The sequence below is a fragment of the Dendrobates tinctorius genome, unplaced genomic scaffold (genome assembly GCF_039654945.1).
Source record: "Dendrobates tinctorius isolate UK_male_01 unplaced genomic scaffold, ASM3965494v1 ptg000129l, whole genome shotgun sequence".
NCBI lineage: Eukaryota > Metazoa > Chordata > Amphibia > Anura > Dendrobatidae > Dendrobates > Dendrobates tinctorius.
In genome coordinates, this window is record NW_027361797.1 from 31,365,463 (window position 1) to 31,384,822 (window position 19,360).

Consider the following 19,360-nt stretch of genomic DNA (forward strand, 5'->3'; position numbering starts at 1 on the left):
GGTTTAACAGAATAAAAATTCAAAATTTTGAAAATTGCGAAATTTTCAAAATTTTCGACAAATTTCTGTTTTTTTCACAAATAAACGCAAAAATTATCGACCTAAGTTTACCACTAACATGAAGCCCAATATGTCACGAAAAAACAATCTCAGAATCGCTAAGATGCGTTGAAGTGTTCCAGAGTTATTACCTCATAAAGGGACACTGGTCAGAATTGCAAAAAATGGCCAGGTCATTAAGGTCAAAATAGGCTGGGTCATGAAGGGGTTAAATGGACCGATAGGAATGTCTGTTTCAGACTATCAACGCTCCTTACTCGATTATCTGCCGGTCTAAATGAGTCATTATTCTGACAACCCCTGTGAAAACCCCTTTAACATGTTACTTTTTCCATTTTGCAGGAACCCCCGGTGCAGGACACACAGACAAACTGGGAAGACTAAAGGAGTTGTGTGACCAATATAATATTTGGTTGCATGTGGAAGGGTACGTCTCATTTCTATTCGTTTTATTTTATTCATTTTTTTTAAGTGACCGCTTCAAGAATTGATGTCACTGGCAACTACATTTTTATATTCATTGGTATGTTAAAAAAATTATAGAGGTTTGCTTAAAGAGCAAAATAAGAACCAGCAAACCAAGAAGCCGTCTCCAATTTATTCTGAAAAAGCTTAAGGTTTCTTACAAGAACTGAATAGATGCAAAATCCATGAAATATTTACTGTGAAAAGATTAGTGTCTGACTGTATGAAAGCAATAAATATTTAACTGATGTCAAGATATTTTCTTTTCTTTTGCAGAGTAAATTTGGCAACGTTGGCGTTGGGTTATGTCAGTGCATCTGTGCTGGTAAGTTCCTCCATCTCCACCAGGGTGTTGACTGGTGACAAATGCACGTAGAAGAGGAGTCTACCGCCTGTCGTTAGGATCTTGCGCTAGATGTCTCTCTCAGTGGATGTAAATGTCCCTGGTACTCTGAGAACATATGGTGCCACTGCGTTCTTGGATTCTCTGTTATTGACCCATATAGATTCTCTTCAGTTTCAGGTGGACATTTTTGAAGAGGAACCGTCTGCTTTCCTTACATTCCCATGAAGTAACCATTTACTGACATGGACATGTCTGGAGAGATGATGGACACTCTTAAAATTCCGTAATGCCAAATGTTTCCTTTCTCATAAATGCAGAATACTGGGGTGGTTAATGATAATTCAGTATAATTATTCATCAGTTAATGAATTATATTTTCCCTTTTATGTATCAGGCTGCTACGAAGTGTGACAGTATGACACTGACTCTCGGACCATGGTTAGGCCTTCCAGCCGTGCCTGCTGTTACCTTGTACCGACATGAGGATCCCTCCTTGGTAAGATATTTGCAGACTATATTTACAAATTGTCTTTATATGGTCGTCTTCATCATTATTGTGCACATATGACATACCCGTCTTACCATTGTCTCATGGGTTTCTCATCAGTCACTTGCCGCTGGGCTGACGACAAGTCAGCCGGTGGAAAAGCTTCGGGCTCTGCCACTATGGCTGTCTCTGCAATATCTTGGCCACAATGGCATTGTTGAGCGGATGAAGCAGGCATCCCAACTGGTAAGTACATTCACATCTTTATATGTCTGTTATTCATGGGCTGAAAACTAATGCTGTTATCTCAGATGTGACAGTAATGTCACTTATTTTTTTGCACATTTTATTAGCTACATTTGATTACACAGTTGTTCTAATTCCTCATCCAATTTTCCTGTTGTGCAATTTCTTACACTCATTGTACAGGGAGCAGTAATTTGCAGTGGCCATGCACATTGGATATTTGCCATCAGAATCCTCCCCACAACTGTGTATAAACTGACTGGCCCTTAACCTTGTTTTTAATCTGATGGCCATGTTAAATGATTGGTCATGTCCAAATGGTAAGTCTGCAGTCACTCAATGTGAAAGCAGACTTATGAATCCCCACTTTGCACTTTGGCTGGTTTCTTATCCGGGACCAATGGGTATGTATGCATTAAACTTGGTCCTGGCCAGAGCCCGACTAGTGGTCTCGGCCTCTGTCCATTGACACTTGACAGCCAGTAAAGGCAGACTTATTTTTGAGCGGACAACCCCTTTAATGATGGACTGGGAATAGAGATGAGCAAGTAAAGATTTGCGGCACACTGGCTCTAACGTCTGGACCATTCCTTTGGTGTAACCAGACGTCACGTCTGCAACTGGCAAACTCGGAGCGTCATTTCATGGGCAACTCTGTTGCTTCCAAAACCTTAAGGTCTAATTACTGCATAGTGTATTCATGATGTCACGGACTTTTGGGCCTAGGAAGTGACGGAGACCCCCAGGAGATGCTGGGTCAAGGATACCAACCACAAAAGTTGGGTCATACCACAGGTCGGAACTGGTACCCCAATTCTTTTTGCTCATCTCTGACGTGGAACGTTGAAGATCTCCTCACTCATTCCTTGTCTCTGCAGGTGACGAGGCGCCATTCCTTTAGATAAATAACTGGGTATTCCCATATTGGGATGTGACTTCACATTGCTAGGATCAACCATTGGGATACTCATTGATCTTGAAAAAGAAAGGGGTTTGTTCTGTTGTTGCGCCAGTCCCCCTTGTAAGTTTTGCTGGCTGAGCAGCTCTTGGCTACCTCTGTGCAGGGAAACGCGAGTGCCAGCTGGTTGCAGAAAAATATCCTGCTGTGCAGTTGCTGTAGAGGATTGGGGATTTAACACAGTGTGGATGCAGCTGTTCTAATATAATCAGTGCTGTCATGCAGTTTTCAGATAACTTTGCTTTTCACCCCAGCGTCTATGGACAATGTAGTGTTTTGAACCACAATTATTGTGTAAAAGTCACTGTCTGAAATCAGACTACATGATTTCTCAATGAAGTTAGTAATTTACTTGAAATGGAAATATTCCATTGTATTGAGGCAGTGTGGGTTGAGGGAGGGTGTTCATTGATTTTTTTTCTAGGTCTTTATAATCTAAACTGTATTTTGGTTGTGACTGTCATACCAAAATCTTCATCATTCATCTTAGAATAAAAGCAAGTGAGCAGTCACTGACAGTAGGCAAGAAGTGAGAATATGAAGCAGGAGGTGGTATTCAGGGTGTATAACTAGAGGCCAGTCTCAAGGTGCCCTTGTGCATGGCTGTGTCATGCAGTCAGTGTGGATTGCGTATCTAGCAGGACACTGACTACATCAAATAACTTTGCATGTTGTATTTTCCATTCACACCCTGTAAAGTGTCCTTTCCATCCCCCTAGGTAGCTGTGCTTTAGATGTAGTGCAATCGCCTGAATTCTTGTGTATAACGTCAATATTCTGGGCCCTGATCACCTGCTAATTGTTGGGTCTCTCTGTTCAGACCTGTGCTCGGTTATTAAATGGAACCGGTTATGAAATTTATGCTGCCAGGATAAGGAGCAGCATGAATCGGATTATGGCTGTGTTATTGCAGCCGTGTATGTTTTACTCTGAATTGCTGCTGAATTTCTGAATGAAGCTTACTTTGTAAATCCGAAACTATGCGTCTCTGGTGACTAGTCCGAGGCCGGTACCCGGCAGCTGCTCTTCACTCTGCACCCTTAGACTGACAAGTCTCTCCAGTTTTGTGTGTATTGGGAGTTAGCTGTCAGTATAGGAGGGCAGAGCTAGGAGAAAGGAGTTTTAGCCAAACGTGGATCAGGGTCAAAAGACTTTAAAGTTCTCCTGTCTTGAGCAACGTGATGATCGGTTCTTGCAAAAGATGTGTGTGGCACTTTAGAGAAAAACATAGTTAAAAACGATCAAGGAGAAGGTCCCTGCCCGCTCGGAAAGACTGGCAGACCTCTCCCCTATAGTCACGGGGGTATGCCTCTGCGACTAGTCATCTGGTCTCTGTCCATTTTCAGTTCTGTTTTAATGTAAAACACCATTTCCGAGAAAAACATAGATGTTTGTAATGCAGGAGCATGTGTCTGCTTCATGCTGGCCATGGATCGGGAAACAGGAATCTTCCATCAGTATTGTAGTCCCAGATAACCAGAATACATAGATTAAGCTAATTCATCTTGTTTCCCCATTTTTCATTACATTATATGGTGAAATGGATGGTGCAGTTCAAAACTAAAACTCATCCTGCAAAAAAATACAAGCCCTAATACAGCTTTGTTGGCTGAAAAATAAAAAAAAGTTATGCGTTGTGGAAAAGGCAAAAATGAGAATGGTCTGCAGAGGCAAGGGGTTAAATTGATTAGGCGGCCTGTACATCGTGGCCATATCCGGTCCCGGCTGCCGAATTATCATTTGTATTCATTATTGTTTTCAATCAGTTCTGACGTTTTTTAAAAAATTGCATCAAGAGACCGCAATAAAGCCCCCCCGTTTATCCAGTCATTTCATTAAATCACAGCAGCTGAGACTGAAGGTCCTCGCTGTCATGGTGCGCCAGTAACGTGACGTCACCCAGCACAGCCCACGGACATAGTGAGTAAAGCCAGCTCGCTCTTGTCACAATATCTAAAAGAATGGTCATATTTGTCCGAGAGAATTGATGAGTGTTGTGCATGGTACAGAGTGGCCTCTGCTGCTAGCGAGAAGGTTGGTCTCTGTTCCCATTATTGGTTTATTTCTGGAAAAGGTAATTTCAAGGGCAGTAAACCAGTCACTATGGGAACATTCACATACAGTCATATGTTAAAGTTTGGGCACCCCTTTTAATGTTAACCTTTTTTTTTTTTTATAACAATTTTGGTTTTTGCAACAGTTATTTCAGTTTCATATATCTAATAACTGATGGACTCAGTTATATTTCTGGATTCAAATGAGGTTTATTGTACTAACAGAAAATGTGCAATCTGCATTTTAACAAAATTTGACCGGTGCAAAAGTATGGGCACCTCAACATAAAAGTGACATTAATATTTCGTAGATCCTCCTTTTGCAAAAATAACAGCCTCTAGTCGCTTCCTGTAGCTATTAGTGAGTTCCTGGATGAAGGTATTTGTGACCGTTCCTGTTTACAAAACAATTCCAGTTCAGTTAAGTTTGATGGTCGCCGAGCATGCACAGCCCGCTTCAAATCATCCCACAGATGTTCAATGATATTCAGGTCTGGGGACTGGGATGGCCATTCCAGAACATTGTAATTGTTCCTCTGCATGAATGCCTGAGTAGATTTGGAGCGGTGTTTTGGATTATTGTCTTGCTGAAATATCAATCCCCTGCGTAACTTCAACTTCGTCACTGATTCTTGCACATTATTGTCAAGAATCTGCTGATACTGAGTTGAATCCATGCGACCCTCAACTTTAACAAGATTCCCGGTGCCGGCATTGGCCACACAGCCCCAAAGCATGATGGAACCTCCACCAAATTTTACTGTGGGTAGCAAGTGTTTTTCTTGGAATGCTGTGTTTTTTAGCCTCCATGCATAACGCCTTTTTGTATGACCAAACAACTCAATCTTTGTGTCATCAGTCCACAGGACCTTCTTCCAAAATGTAACTGGCTTGTCCTAATGTGCTTTTGCACACCTCAGGCGACTGTTTGTGGCGTGCTTGCAGAAACTGCTTCTTTCGCATCACTCTCCCATACAGCTTCTCCTTGTGCAAAGTGCGCTGTATTGTTGACCGATGCACAGTGACACCATCTGCAGCAAGATGATGCTGTAGGTCTTTGGAGGTGGTCTGTGGATTGTCCTTGACTGTTCTCACCATTCTTCTTCTCTGCCTTTCTGATATTTTTCTTGGCCTGCCACTTCTGGGCTTAACAAGAACTGTACCTGTGTTCTTCCATTTCCTTACTATGTTCCTCACAGTGGAAACTGACAGGTTAAATCTCTGAGACAACTTTTTGTATCCTTCCCCTGAAAAGCTATGTTGAATAATCTTTGTTTTCAGATCATTTGAGAGTTGTTTGGAGGAGCCCATGATGCCACTCTTCATAGGAGAATAAAATGGGAGAACTACTTGCAAGTGGCCACCTTAAATACCTTTTCTCATGATTTGATACACCTGGCTATGAAGTTCAAAGCTCAATGAGGTTACAAAACCAATTTAGTGCTTCAGGAAGTCAGTATAAAGTAGTTAGGAGTGTTCAAATCAAGAAAATGATAAGGGGGCCCATACTTTTGCACCGGTCAAATTTTATTTAAATGCAGATTGCACATTTTCTGTTAGTACAATAAACCTCATTTGAATCCAGAAATATAACTGAGTCCCATCAGTTATTAGATATATGAAACGGAAATAGCTGTTGCAAAAACCAAAATTGTTATAAAGAAAAAAGGTTAACATTAATAGGGGTGCCCAAACTTTTACATATGACTGTATCTATTGTTTTGCTTTTAGTGCTTGGTAGTGGAAAAGGCTATAGCATTGCACATAGTAGGAAGGGTTCTTCAGGAGTATAATAGTACAATTGAAAATGAAAAGAAGGGGAAAAAACCCGATGAAATGGTCCTGTCTAATCCTAGTGCTCTGTAGGGTATTAAGCTTCTCCTTGTGGAGAGTGGCATGCTAGTGTAAGGAGACTTCTAGGCCATGCAACACTCCTCTGGGAATTAAAACAAGCAAATGATCTCTTCAGAGAGGAAGAGGGTGTGTGTTTTTTAATAGGATTGCTACCTAGAATTACCACTCTCTGCCTCACCGAAGACGCTATTTACATGTTTAAACTCAGTAGTGTTTCATGGCCTAAAAGTCTCTTGACTGACTTGCAGCTCTCCACAAGGAGAGATTTTACCTACAAAGCATCCTGCATATCTATAGGAGTAGACACAATCATTTTAATTTTTTTAATGTTTTTTTTTTTTTTTATTTCTAGCCATATCATACTGGAGAACACTTCTAGCCAAGTGCAATGATGCAGCGTTTTCCCCTTCCACTAATAACCAGTGAGCATATAGCGTTAGATGCGTGACTGTTCCCTTAGTGATCATGGCCAATCCTTCCTACCTCGACGCACACGTGAACAATCCCATGAGGGTCCCATCGTGCAGCTGCTGCTCATGATTGGCAATGGGAGTGATCGAGTCTGCCAGTGACATGTGTTATCGCAAACTGGTGTGCTTGCCCTGCAGGTGGACGTGGCATTCAGAACCCACATCCCCCGGGACCTTGGTTTTGAAGGGGGCATCCTTATATTATAAAGTGATGGTGTATTGCTCTGACATGTCGTCATTTTATGATCTGTGGAATTCCAACCTTTGGGACCTCCTCAGAATGAAAGCGATATTGCGGCCCCCACAGCCCCTTCCATGTTTTCCCCACACAGTTTTGTTCCCTGCTACATAGTGAACTGCAGTTACCCCCTTTATTAGAACGGCGATAGCTAGATTCCTGCACTGCAAATGCCTGCCTAAGAACTAAGAGAGGTCTTAGAGGTTGGACCTCCATAAATAATGGCGTTTCCTTGCAATATCCGTGCAGTGCAATAAATTCTTGTCCGTGACCGCAGAAGTTTTGTACACTCAGACTCCGTTCACATTTCTTTCTTTCAGAGTCAGAGGCTGCTGGAAAATCTGAAGGACGTAACTTCCATCAGAACTTCGGTACAGTATGCGGTATTGTCTCTGATCTGTGCTGTATACCTGCTGCTGGTGTGTGTCACGGGTTTCCATACCTTTAGAAGGAGGAGGCTGATAGAGCCGTACACCATAGTGTACATGCAGGCCATCATTTCTGTGCAGTGTGGATTAACCTCTTCTATAAAATCTATTGATTGAAGGAGAGTTGTCTCTTTTTGGAGTCCACTGTTCCCGATAATGGTACTTTTTAATTTTAAGTATTATAATTATCACAATATATATTTTTTTATTTTAGGTTGAACATGATGGAAATTCACCGGTGGTTGTGTTCAAATTCTCTTATGAAGGCTCGGGGTCAGGTTTGTAACCTATGGCTAATGGTGCCATAAATTAGCATGGCAACAGCAATTCTGTTGATTTGGTGCTGGCACGTATGCTAAACCTGCAATGCATGTGTAGCAGGTAGGAATGGGACCCCACTAATCAGCATTATGCGGACGGCTCGGCTCTTTGTGTGCCTTGTAGTCAGTACAACTCTACCCTCACCTTGGATTTGCCGGTGAGAAGGAACAAGGCACTGAGGTTCCCTGTAATGGTGATTGTGTGGGTCCCAATTGTGGGGCCTCTACTAATGTAACGGATACCCCGATCACCATTTTTATCGTAGTAGGAAAACTCTTATTAACACGGCAATCCCAACAGTATACACTAAAGACACTTTACAGGTGTTACCCATGATTACAGGAAAGGTCGCAGATTGAACTTGCAGGAAGAGCAGATTGTTGGAAAATATTCTGTCTAACTTGTAGATTATTCATTAAATCCCTAATTCATCCAGTAGACTGTCCTAGTCAGTGATTGACTGCTATCTCTGTATGTGCTGTTATATAGGAGAGGCTGTAATCCACCGATTAGGACCGCCTACTGGACTCCTGAGTCTAGATCTAGGGATTTCAATGAAGAAGTTACAAGTTACATTGAATCTTTTCCCAAAAACGCATCAATCGCTTCTGCTTCCCCAGTTCTATAACTTGCTGCCTGTGGTTTGCACAGCCTGACAGGTTCACTTTGTTTCTGTACTAGATAGGCTTGGGAATGTTAAAAAAAATAAAATTGGCTTCATTCGCCCACCGCTGCTCCAGAGCAGTCTGCATGGCTGTCATCCTTGGTGACAGGCTGCAGCGGTGATGTCGTGACTACAATGCACCTTGCTGCAGCCAATTACTGAACCTGGCGGCCATGTTGATATAGGCAGCATGAAAGCGCTGAACTCGGTGATTGGGTGCAGCGGTCACATATGCTGTAGTTGTCGATGTCAAGCCCTGCAACCTATCAACAAACACTGGAGAGAGCGGCGGAGAGCCATCGCCAGGAATGAGTGGTTTTATTATTTTAACATCCATAAGCCTATAGAATAAGAAATGTAATTCCCCTACATATGTTTCATTACATTTGAAGACATTGACACAACCTTGCCATATGTTGTACTTTGGAAGCAAAAATAATGTTTTTCATGTTCCGTCTTTTTTTTTTTTTTTTGCCAATTCTAGTTAATTCTATGTAGTCATAGTCCCAAGTGCTGTTCGTAACCACAAAATATTTTTGGCCTTGTAGGTTCCACAATAAACTTGAATACTATTGAAAGGGAGAATGACGCCATGAATCAGTGGGTAAGATGGCAGGGAAGGGGCCATCCACATGCTCTGTGTAGCTTGTTTTGCTGGGTGTGAGATTCAGGATTTCCTATGGTTTTCCGCAGCTAGGAGAACAGCTGGCTGCTCTCATTCCATCGTGTGGGGTGGACATAGTGGAATTGGAAGATGAAGGCACATGTGTACGCTTCAACCCACTGATGACCTCTGCAGGTAGGCTGATGAGCCAGCTCTGTTCATTGATAGGCGCATTTGTTTTTTCGGACATGCCGTTTAAAGAGCTGTGAAATGTTTTCCCTTTCGGACATTCAAGTACATTTTGTATCTTTTTTATTCGGTCGTCCATGACAGCACCACCTGAGAGAGGGGATCCGCCCTTTAGGAACAGGAAACCTACAGATACAAAAGGGTGGCACCTCTCCCACGCATCAGTTGGTTTCCTGTTCCTAGAGGACAGGACTCTCTACAGATCGTCCGTCATGGAGTCGTCATTGAATACCCAGGCCGGCTGACCGACCCAGGTAGCGAGGGGGTCTCCTACCTCGGTCAGTGCGGGGTCCCTGGAAGCGCCACGGTGGGGCCGGGTAGGTCACCACGGCAGTGGACGAAGCAGGAGTCCGGTGGATGCCGTCTCCGAAACGCCAGCACCTGGTATGTATGCCCCGGGTTTCCTCGTGCGCTCCCTCAGGCCCGGTCCTCCCGGTCGATACTGGCCCCTGGCAGCGGTCATGGCGGCGTACGCGTGGGGCTAGGAGGCATTCCGTGCAGGGGCGCTGCGCGGCTCCTTCGCGCGCGCTCCCGCAGGGCTCTGGTGAGCGGCGGAAGTGACGCGGCGGAAGGGGCGGAGCGAAAGCGCCGATACCGGAAGTCAGGTGCCGGCCGGCCGCCGCAGCGCGCCGCGGGTGCACGCCTGTCCGGGGGTCGCGCGGCGGCCTGGGTAAGGCTGGTTTCACATTTGCGTTTTTTAGCGCTGGAAAAAAACGCATATGTGCGCATGCGTTTTTTCCCCTATATTTAACATGGGTGCGCATACCTGCGCACTTGTAAGCGCATGTATGCGATTTTCATGCGCTGCGTTTTTTTGGGGTGTGCGTTGGTATTTTCCAGACGCAGCATGTTGCATTTTTTGGCCCTGCAAAAAAGAGCATGCGCACATATGCGCACGTTTTGCGCTAAAAATGGCCATTATAGCCTATGGATGCGCATATGTGCGCACTGGCATGCTCATGTATGCGTTTTTTTGCATATGCGTTTTTTTTTTTTAACCATGGAATTTAGGGGTTTGGGTTAGAGTTAGGGTTAGTTAAGGGGGTTTAGGGTTAGGGTCAGGGTTAGGGTTGGGGTTTGGGTCAGGGTTAGGGTTAAGTATGGTTTGGTTAAGGGTTAGGGTCAGGGTTAGGGTCAGGATTAGGGTTAAGTATGGTTTGGTTAAGGGTTAGGGTCAGGGTTAGGGTTAGGGTCAGGGTTAGGGTTAGGGTCAGGGTTAGGGTTAAGTATGGTTTTGTTAAGGGTTAGGGTCAGGGTTAGGGTCAGGATTAGGGTTAAGTATGGTTTGGTTAAGGGTTAGGGTCAGGGTTAGGGTTAGGGTTAGGGTCAGGGATAGGGTTAAGTATGGTTTTGTTAAGGGTCAGGGTTAGGGTCAGGATTAGGGTTAAGTATGGTTTGGTTAAGGGTTAGGGTCAGGGTTAGGGTTAAGTATGGTTTGGTTAAGGGTTAGGGTCAGGGTTAGGGTTAAGTATGGTTTGGGTCAGGGTTAGGGTCAGGGTTAGGGTCAGGGTTAGGGTTAGTTAGGGTTTAGGGTTTGGGTTAGGGTTAAGTATGATTTGGTTAAGGGTTAGGGTCAGGGTTAGGGTTAGTAAAGTCATGGTTTGGGTTAGTGTGAGGGGACATCCAATGTTGGAAAAAAACGCAAACGCGGTAAAAACGCACTTGCGTTTTTTTGCGGGAAAAACGCGCTGCAAAAAAAAAGCAAGTGTGAAACTAGCCTAAGGCGGGGGGGGGGGGGGGGGGTTCGGAGCATGGGGGAGGGAGTGCCCGAAGGATCCCGGGTGGGTGGTGCTATGGCCGGATACCTGCTGACCCGGACACCAGGAGGTCATATAAGGCAGATGGGGACGCCGCTGGGGTGCTTCCGGAGGCCCCAGCGATGGATACGACGGAAGCCCCCTTAGACCAGCAGGACGAGGCGCAGGAGCGCCCGCAAAAGCAGGCCACGACAAAACCGCATACAAGTGGCCAGCAGAAGAAGCAGAGACGAACTAGCGACCAAAGCCGCGAAAGTTCCTCCAGAAAGGATCCCCCTGCCTCCCTCCGTGATCCGGTACCTGCTTCATCTGCATGGGTAAGAGATCTCCGTGAATGTACCCTGATGCAGTGTTCCCTTATGTTTTTTTTTTTGCAGGGGAAGAAGGCTACGGGAAAACAGAAGCACAGGGAATGTGCCCTCTGTAGTTCCCCCCTACCAGATGGCCACCCTAAAAAATTAGGCCAGCCATGCATACGGCAGACGGTAGGGAATAATAAAGACAGGGAGTCCAGGGGTAGATGGTCAGGCCCTTATACTCTCCCCCGTTTATACAGGTAGCGGAAGAGACACCTGACTTCACTTCAAACCTGAGAGAGATGATCAGGGCAGAAATGAAAGTCTTACCACAAAGTGAACCTTCTAGGAGAAGAGAGGCTAGTGGTTCAGGCTCGGAGGCCTCAGTCGCCCCTAGGAAAGGTGACAACTCCTCGGACTCCTCGTCGTCTTCCTCGGATGAAGACTCTAGCCAGTTCTGCTTCCCCTTAGACCAGATGGACAGATTAGTGAAAGCAATACGGTCCACCATGGGGGTAGCGGACAAAAAACGGGAACTCTCAGCACAGGACATAATGTTCGGGGGTCTAGACCCCAAAAAACGCAGAGCTTTTCCATTAAACGATAAGGTCCAGAGCCTAATTGACAGAGAATGGAAGAGACCGGAAAAAAGGGGCACCATGCCACCAGCCTTTAAGCGGAGATACCCCTTTGATAACCCGGTAGTAAACAGATGGGATAAAGCCCCGAAACTAGACGCAGCATTAGCCAAAGCGTCTAAAAAATCCGCCATACCATTTGACGATATGGCCTCCTTGAAAGATCCGCTAGATAAAAAAGCAGATTCTTTTCTTAAAGGGACATGGGAGATGTCAGCAGGCGCATTAAGACCAGCGGTAGCTGCCACCTGTGTAGCCAGATCCATGATGGTCTGGCTAGATCAGCTGGATTCCGAGCTAAAAGACGGAGCTTCAAGAACATCTATTCGGAAAAGTTTGCCGATCATTCAGAATGCCGCGGCGTTTTTAGCCGATGCTTCAGCAGACTCTGCAAGAATGGCGGCTAAAGCCGCAGGTCTGTCTAATGCAGCGCGAAGAGCGCTCTGGTTAAAATGCTGGCCGGGAGATATTCAAGCCCGGTCCCGTCTCTGTTCCATTCCTTGCGAGGGGGAGTACCTATTTGGCCCCGTCTTGCACGAATTGTTAGAAAAAGCTGGAGATGACAAAAAGAAATTTCCCAGTCTCCCGAACCCCTCTTACAGACGTCCCTTTACCAGGAAAGGTTTTTTCCGGAGAAGGCCGTCCAGAGATCAGGGCAGATGGGATGAGAAAAAAAGGAAAGGTACAGGATTCATGTTTGGAGGGGGGCGCCAGGAAGGTCCAGCTCGGGATACGAAAAAGCCGCCCCAATGACTAGTTGCCCCGGTAGGAGGGAGACTAGCTGCCTTCTACCCATCCTGGTCTCTGATCTCTAATAGCAGAGTTTTCTAGGGTCCCCCTTGATCAATTTAAAATCACCCCACTCAGGTCGTCTGCTTCAGAACAAGCTGCCCTGGAGGCCGAGGTTCATGACCTGTGCGCCAAGAAAGTCCTAATAGAGGTTCTAGAGGGAGAATGGGGGAAATGATTCTACTCCCCTCTGTTCCTGGTCCGCAAGCCAGACAGCTCCTTTAGGACAATGATAAACCTTAAGGCCCTCAACAAGTTTCTGGTCATACGTCCGTTTAAAATGGAAACCATTAAATCTGCAATAAAATTGCTGTTCCAAAACTGCTTTATGGTGGTGTTAGATTTAAAAGACGCATACTACCATATACCCATCCATGCAGGCCATCAGCGGTTTCTCAGAGTGGCGGTTCAATTAGATGGGTCAATTCGACATTTCCAATATGCGGCCCTCCCCTTTGGAGTGGCAGTCGCTCCCCGAGTGTTTACTAAAGTGATAGCGGAGGTCATGGCCCATCTACGTGAATCAGACATTCTGGTGATCCCCTACCTGGACGATTTTCTTATTGTAGGCAAAACGGCGAATCATTGTTTACAACAGCTACAAAAGGCAATGTCTGCCCTAGAACGGTTAGGATGGTTGCTGAACGTCAAAAAATCTCGGTTGCAACCAATGAAAGTCCATCAATTCTTGGGCCTAACCCTAGATTATGAGAAACAGGAATGCCGTCTGCCTCTGGAGAAGCTTGTTCGCCTCCATTATCAGATCCAGAACGCCTCCAATAACCCCACTATGTCCCTCAGGAAAGCCATGTCCCTTCTAGGCTCTCTTTCGGCCTGTATCCCGGCAGTCCAGTGGGCCCAGTTTCATGCAAGGAAACTACAGAGCGAGGTCTTATTACATCAAAAAGTCCTTGGGGGTTACTTGGAGGGTCAGCTAACCTTGTCCTGTAACACAAGGGAGTCCCTAGAGTGGTGGTTAGACAAGGATAATTTGTCTAAAGGGGTGCCCTGGGAGTATAACGTAACCCGCATAGTCACCACGGATGCTAGTCCTTCCGGTTGGGGAGCTCATATGGGTGAAATATTAGTCCAGGACCAATGTATCCTTGTGTGTCTACAGGGCCATCACGTACGAGTGTTCTCCGACAATCAGGTCACCGTGGCATATATCAATCACCAAGGCGGGACCCGTTCCAGACCCCTGATGATTGTAGCAGAGCGGTTGTTCCAACTAGCAGAACAATACTTTCTATCTTTAACAGCGTTGCATATAAAAGGAAGAGACAACATCACGGCAGACTTTTTAAGCCGCAATCAGCTAAAGCAAGGGGAATGGTCCCTAAACACCTCCATATTCAATCTGATTGTACAAAAGTGGGGATATCCAAAGGTAGACCTCTTCGCCACCAGAGACAACAGGAAATTGAAACGATTCTGCTCCCTAAATCCCAGAGAGAATCCTCTGGCGGTAGATGCCTTCCTGATAAAGTGGAACTTCAGACTAGCCTATGCCTTCCCTTCCCTATCTCTTCTACCCCTGGTGATGAGGAAAATCAGGAAAGACAGAGCGAGGGTTATAGTTATCGCTCCATTTTGGCCCAGGAGAGCATGGTTCTCATGCCTCAGGACCATGTCGGTGTCCGATCCTTGGGTTCTGCCGGACATCCCGGATCTCCTGTCCCAGGGCCCAGTCTTCCATCCTCAGGTGGCTGGCCTACATCTGACGGCGTGGAGTTTGAACGGTCATTATTAGAAGAGAAGGGCTTCTCCTCAGACCTAATTAACACCCTACTCAAGAGTAGGAAAATCATTACCACAAAAATTTGTTAGAATTTGGAAAAAATTCCTCCAAAACTCAGGAGTAGTCGCTGGGGATTCAGCACCTATATTTCAGATATTGGAGTTCCTACAAAAAGGTCTGGACATGGGGCTCTCTACCAGTACCCTTAAAGTACAAGTGTCAGGCTTGGGGGCCCTTTTTAGCTGTAACATCGCTGGTAATTATTGGGTAAGCAGGTTCATTAAGGCGGCAGGTAGATCCAGGCCAATAATGAAGGATAGATTCATGCCGTGGGACTTGAACCTAGTCCTCACTGCTATGACAGAAACCCCATTCGAACCTATCTCGTCAGCTTCCCTAAAAAACCTGTCCCTCAAAGTAGCCTTCCTGGTAGCTCTAACATCAGCCCGCAGAATAAGCGATATCCATGCTTTATCTAGGTGTCCTCCTTATTTACAGTTCAAAGAGGATAGGGTGATACTTAGACCTGATCCAGCGTACTTGCCGAAGGTAGTTTCTAGTTTCCATAGGACACAGGAAATAGTTCTCCCATCCTTCCTCCCTAATCCAACTAACGAGAAGGAAAAGAAACTACACACCCTGGATGTCAGGAGAGGCCTCATAGAATATCTGACAGTCACCGATCCCTGGAAGAAAGATAATGCCCTATTTATCTCTCACCAAGGCCCCAGGAAAGGTTGTAGGGCATCAAAAAATACACTAGCCAGATGGATTAGAGAGGCGATTTCAATAGCATACACCTCAAAGGGCAGGTCGCCACCCGGGAAGCTGAGGGCGCATTCCACCAGGGCCATGGCGACCTCATGGGCCGAAAGATCAGAAGTCTCCATTGACCAGATATGTAAGGCGGCTACTTGGTCCTCTCCGAGCACCTTTTATAGTCATTATAGGCTAGACCTGGGTGCTTCTACAGACCCCTCTTTTGGTATAAGGGTGCTGCAGGCTGTAGTCCCTCCCTAAAGCTGATATTACTCTCTGTAAATCTCTCAGGTGGTGCTGTCATGGACGACTGAATAAAGTCTTAGTTACTCACCGGTTAACTGTATTTTTCGGAGTCCATGACAGCACCCGTATATTCCCTCCCTTTAGTTTAATTTGGGTGTGCACGTCTCCTCTGGTATATGCTCACTGGTGATAAAAGTTTATAATTGTAAAGAATACTGTACATAAATCATGCATTAACCTTGGAAGTCCTCTTGTGCTCTGTAATCCAACTGATGCGTGGGAGAGGTGCCACCCTTTTGTATCTGTAGGTTTCCTGTTCCTAAAGGGCGGATCCCCTCTCTCAGGTGGTGCTGTCATGGACTCCGAAAAATACCGTTAACCGGTGAGTAACTAAGACTTTTTTTTTTTTTTTTTTTTTGCGATACATGTGATTTAATTTTTCTGTCACTGTCTGACTTTTTATTTTGACAATATTGAAATGTGTATTCACCCCCTATAGACGGTTCAGGAGAGGGGGCGGGGATCGTGCATTCACCCTCTATAGACGGTGCAGGAGAGGGGGGCGGGGATCGTGCATTCACCCTCTATAGACGGTACAGGAGAGGGAGCGGGGATCGTGCATTCACCCCCTATAGACTATGCAGGAGAGGGAGCGGGGAATGTGCATTTATAGACGGTGCAGGAGAGGGGGCGGGGATCGTGCATTCACCCCCTATAGACTGTGCAGGAGAGGGGGCGGGGATCGTGCATTCACCCCCTATAGACTGTGCAGGAGAGGGGGCGGGGATCGTGCATTCACCCCCTATAGACGGTGCAGGAGAGGGGGCGGGGATCGTGCATTCACCCCCTATAGACGGTGCAGGAGAGAGAGCGGGGATCGTGCATTCACCCCCTATAGACGGTGCAGGAGAGGGAGCGGGGATCATGCAGGAGAGGGGGCGGGGATCGTGCAGTCACCTCCTATAGACGGTGCAGGAGAGGGAGCAGAGAATATGCATTCACCCCCTATAGACAGTGCAGGAGAGGGAGCGGGGATCGTGCCTTCACTCCCTATAGACAGTGCAGGAGAGGGAGCGGGGATCGTGCCTTCACTCCCTATAGACAGTGCAGGAGAGGGAGCGGGGATCGTGCCTTCACTCCATATAGACAGTGCAGGAGAGGGAGCGGGGATCCTGCATTCACCCCCTATAAACGGTGCAGGAGAGGGAGCGGGGATCGTGCCTTCACTCCATATAGAAAGTGCAGGAGAGGGAGCGGGGATCGTGCCTTCACTCCATATAGAAAGTGCAGGAGAGGGAGCGGGGATCCTGCATTCACCCCCTATAGACAGTGCAGGAGAGGGAGCGGGGATCGTGCCTTCACTCCATATAGACAGTGCAGGAGAGGGAGCGGGGATCGTGCCTAAACTCCATATAGACAGTGCAGGAGAGGGAGCTGGGATCGTGCCTTCACTCCATATAGACAGTGCAGGAGAGGGAGCGGGGATCGTGCCTTCACTCCATATAGACAGTGCAGGAGAGGGAGCGGGGATCGTGCCTTCACTCCATATAGACAGTGCAGGAGAGGGAGCGGGGATCGTGCCTTCACTCCATATAGACAGTGCAGGAGAGGGAGCGGGGATCGTGCCTTCACTCCATATAGACAGTGCAGGAGAGGGAGCGGGGATCGTGCCTTCACTCCATATAGACAGTGCAGGAGAGGGAGCGGGGATCGTGCCTTCACTCCATATAGACAGTGCAGGAGAGGGAGCGGGGATCGTGCCTTCAACCCCTATAGACAGTGCAGGAGAGGGAGCCGGGACCGTGCCTTCACTCCCTATATACAGTACAGGAGAGGGAGCAGGGATCCTGCATTCACCTCCCTATAGACCGTGCAGGGAGAGGGAGCCGGGATCGTGCCTTCACCCCCTATAAAACGTGCAGGGAGAGGGAGCCGGCAATGTGCATTTACCCCCTATAGACAGTGCAGGTGGGGGATCAGGGAGCATGCATTTTCACCTTCTATAGACAGTGCAGGAGAGGGAGCAGGGATCGTGTATGCGCAATCTCAGAACTTTAGCAGCGTCCATACACAAATATCAAGGGTGACCATACATATCCTGGGCAGGACCATTAAAGCACAACTCCAGCGGGGTATTTTTTTCAGCTCTGGAGTGGCGCTTTAATGTAAGCCCCCGGCCCATGTTCTTATACTCGCCTTCTGGTGTCTCTTACCCACGCCAGTCTGGTCCTGGGGCGCCATCTTGTGCCCATAAATTCTGAATTGGCTGGAAGTCAGAAGTTGCATCACAAGATCTCAATGCAAGTGTATGAGAGCCAGAACGAGGATCTCATAGAGATGTTTTGAAAAGTGACCATGAAACACTTTAACTGCCGGCATGTCACTTTTCGCCGGAGACTGATGGGAGTGATGCTGGAAAAAGATGAAGGCAGTGGCAGATGAATGAGTTGGGCATGACATTTAAAGCAGCACTTCAGCTATGCAATAAAAAAAGCCCTGCTGGAGTAGTGCTTTAAGGTAGAAATCCAGGTTTGTCGTGCACTGGAGTGATGCACAGGAGACTGGCAGAATTTATAGTGTACGCACAGTACAAATCACGTTATAATTGCAGAGGAAAAGCTTATGGAACTATAAAAATGGACGTCTCTGAATAGTTTGATTTCTCAGGATGTTGTTCAAACAATTCCATTGAAGCGTTCCAGCAGATGAACAAACCACAGGTCACCGTGACTTAGAGACACCAGAACATGAACAATACTGGTAGGATATAGATCTTCAGCAACACAGGTGTAAATCTCTGTGACGTGGCCATAATGTCCGTGCCTACATATAATAGGGCAGTGGTATCTTGTGTGGTTTACTGGTAACTCCTGACACCATCTATGTGTAACAGTTCTAGGTACAAGAACAGACGACGTCGATCAGCTGGTCGAGTGTATAAAGGTGAAGATCCCCATTATTCACTACACGCTCCAGCTGAAAGAAGAGTTCAGACTAGAGGTGGAAAGAATCGCTGGACTGTCCTACGTGGTGGACTACAGCTGGGCTGGTCTTGGTGTGCTAAGGTATTGGACTAGATACACAACTACATTTCTGACTGTCGTTTATTACCTATCCTCTGACCAGGCTAGATAATAAATGTCACGTGTGGGACATCCTATTAATTCTAAGCTTAAGGTAATCTTCATGTGCATAGATTACATTTAGGGTGATTAAAACCTGTATTTATCCTCCCCACGCCACAAACAAGGATGGCAGTTCAGCGCTTCACCTGTATGCAGCACTCGGCTCACTTTCCTACATTACCTTTTTATCAAAGGGTTGTCCTATATAAAATATTACTTATATTTATGTATTATCAACGCTCCTCCGACGTCCTGGTTTTAGCATTGGTTCCAGATCCGACCGCTCCATTACTAGAGGTGAGGGAATATATTCGGATTCGGTTGCCGAATCTGAATTTGCCATATTCATGCCATATTTCTAGCCTATTCGTGCCCAATTTATGTTTTATGATCGGTTTCGAACATTCGCTCATTTCTACTCCCATTGACTCAAATGAAGTTCGGCTGTGTTTGGCGAATATTGCAAAACCAATATTTGCCGTCGATCGTAATCGGAACCGAATTTTGAAAAATTCACTCAATTCTAGTCATAACCTAGGTGAGTTTTCCTTTGTCGGCACATCAT

The 19,360-nt window shown here is 46.3% G+C and overlaps 1 protein-coding gene across 3 annotated transcripts in view; it reads left to right on the forward strand.

Moving 5' to 3' along the window:
• The window catches only part of PDXDC1 (pyridoxal dependent decarboxylase domain containing 1), a 123,030-nt gene that overhangs the window by 74,404 nt on the left and 29,266 nt on the right, over window positions 1–19,360 (forward strand). For all 3 annotated transcript variants that reach the window (XM_073542927.1, XM_073542925.1, XM_073542926.1), the window contains 9 exons: window positions 403–487; window positions 802–850; window positions 1,266–1,367; window positions 1,479–1,604; window positions 7,499–7,549; window positions 7,821–7,884; window positions 9,140–9,195; window positions 9,285–9,390; window positions 18,564–18,735. In XM_073542927.1, the coding sequence (XP_073399028.1) occupies window positions 403–487; window positions 802–850; window positions 1,266–1,367; window positions 1,479–1,604; window positions 7,499–7,549; window positions 7,821–7,884; window positions 9,140–9,195; window positions 9,285–9,390; window positions 18,564–18,735 (811 nt within the window). The remainder of the gene's footprint in view (window positions 1–402; window positions 488–801; window positions 851–1,265; window positions 1,368–1,478; window positions 1,605–7,498; window positions 7,550–7,820; window positions 7,885–9,139; window positions 9,196–9,284; window positions 9,391–18,563; window positions 18,736–19,360) is intronic.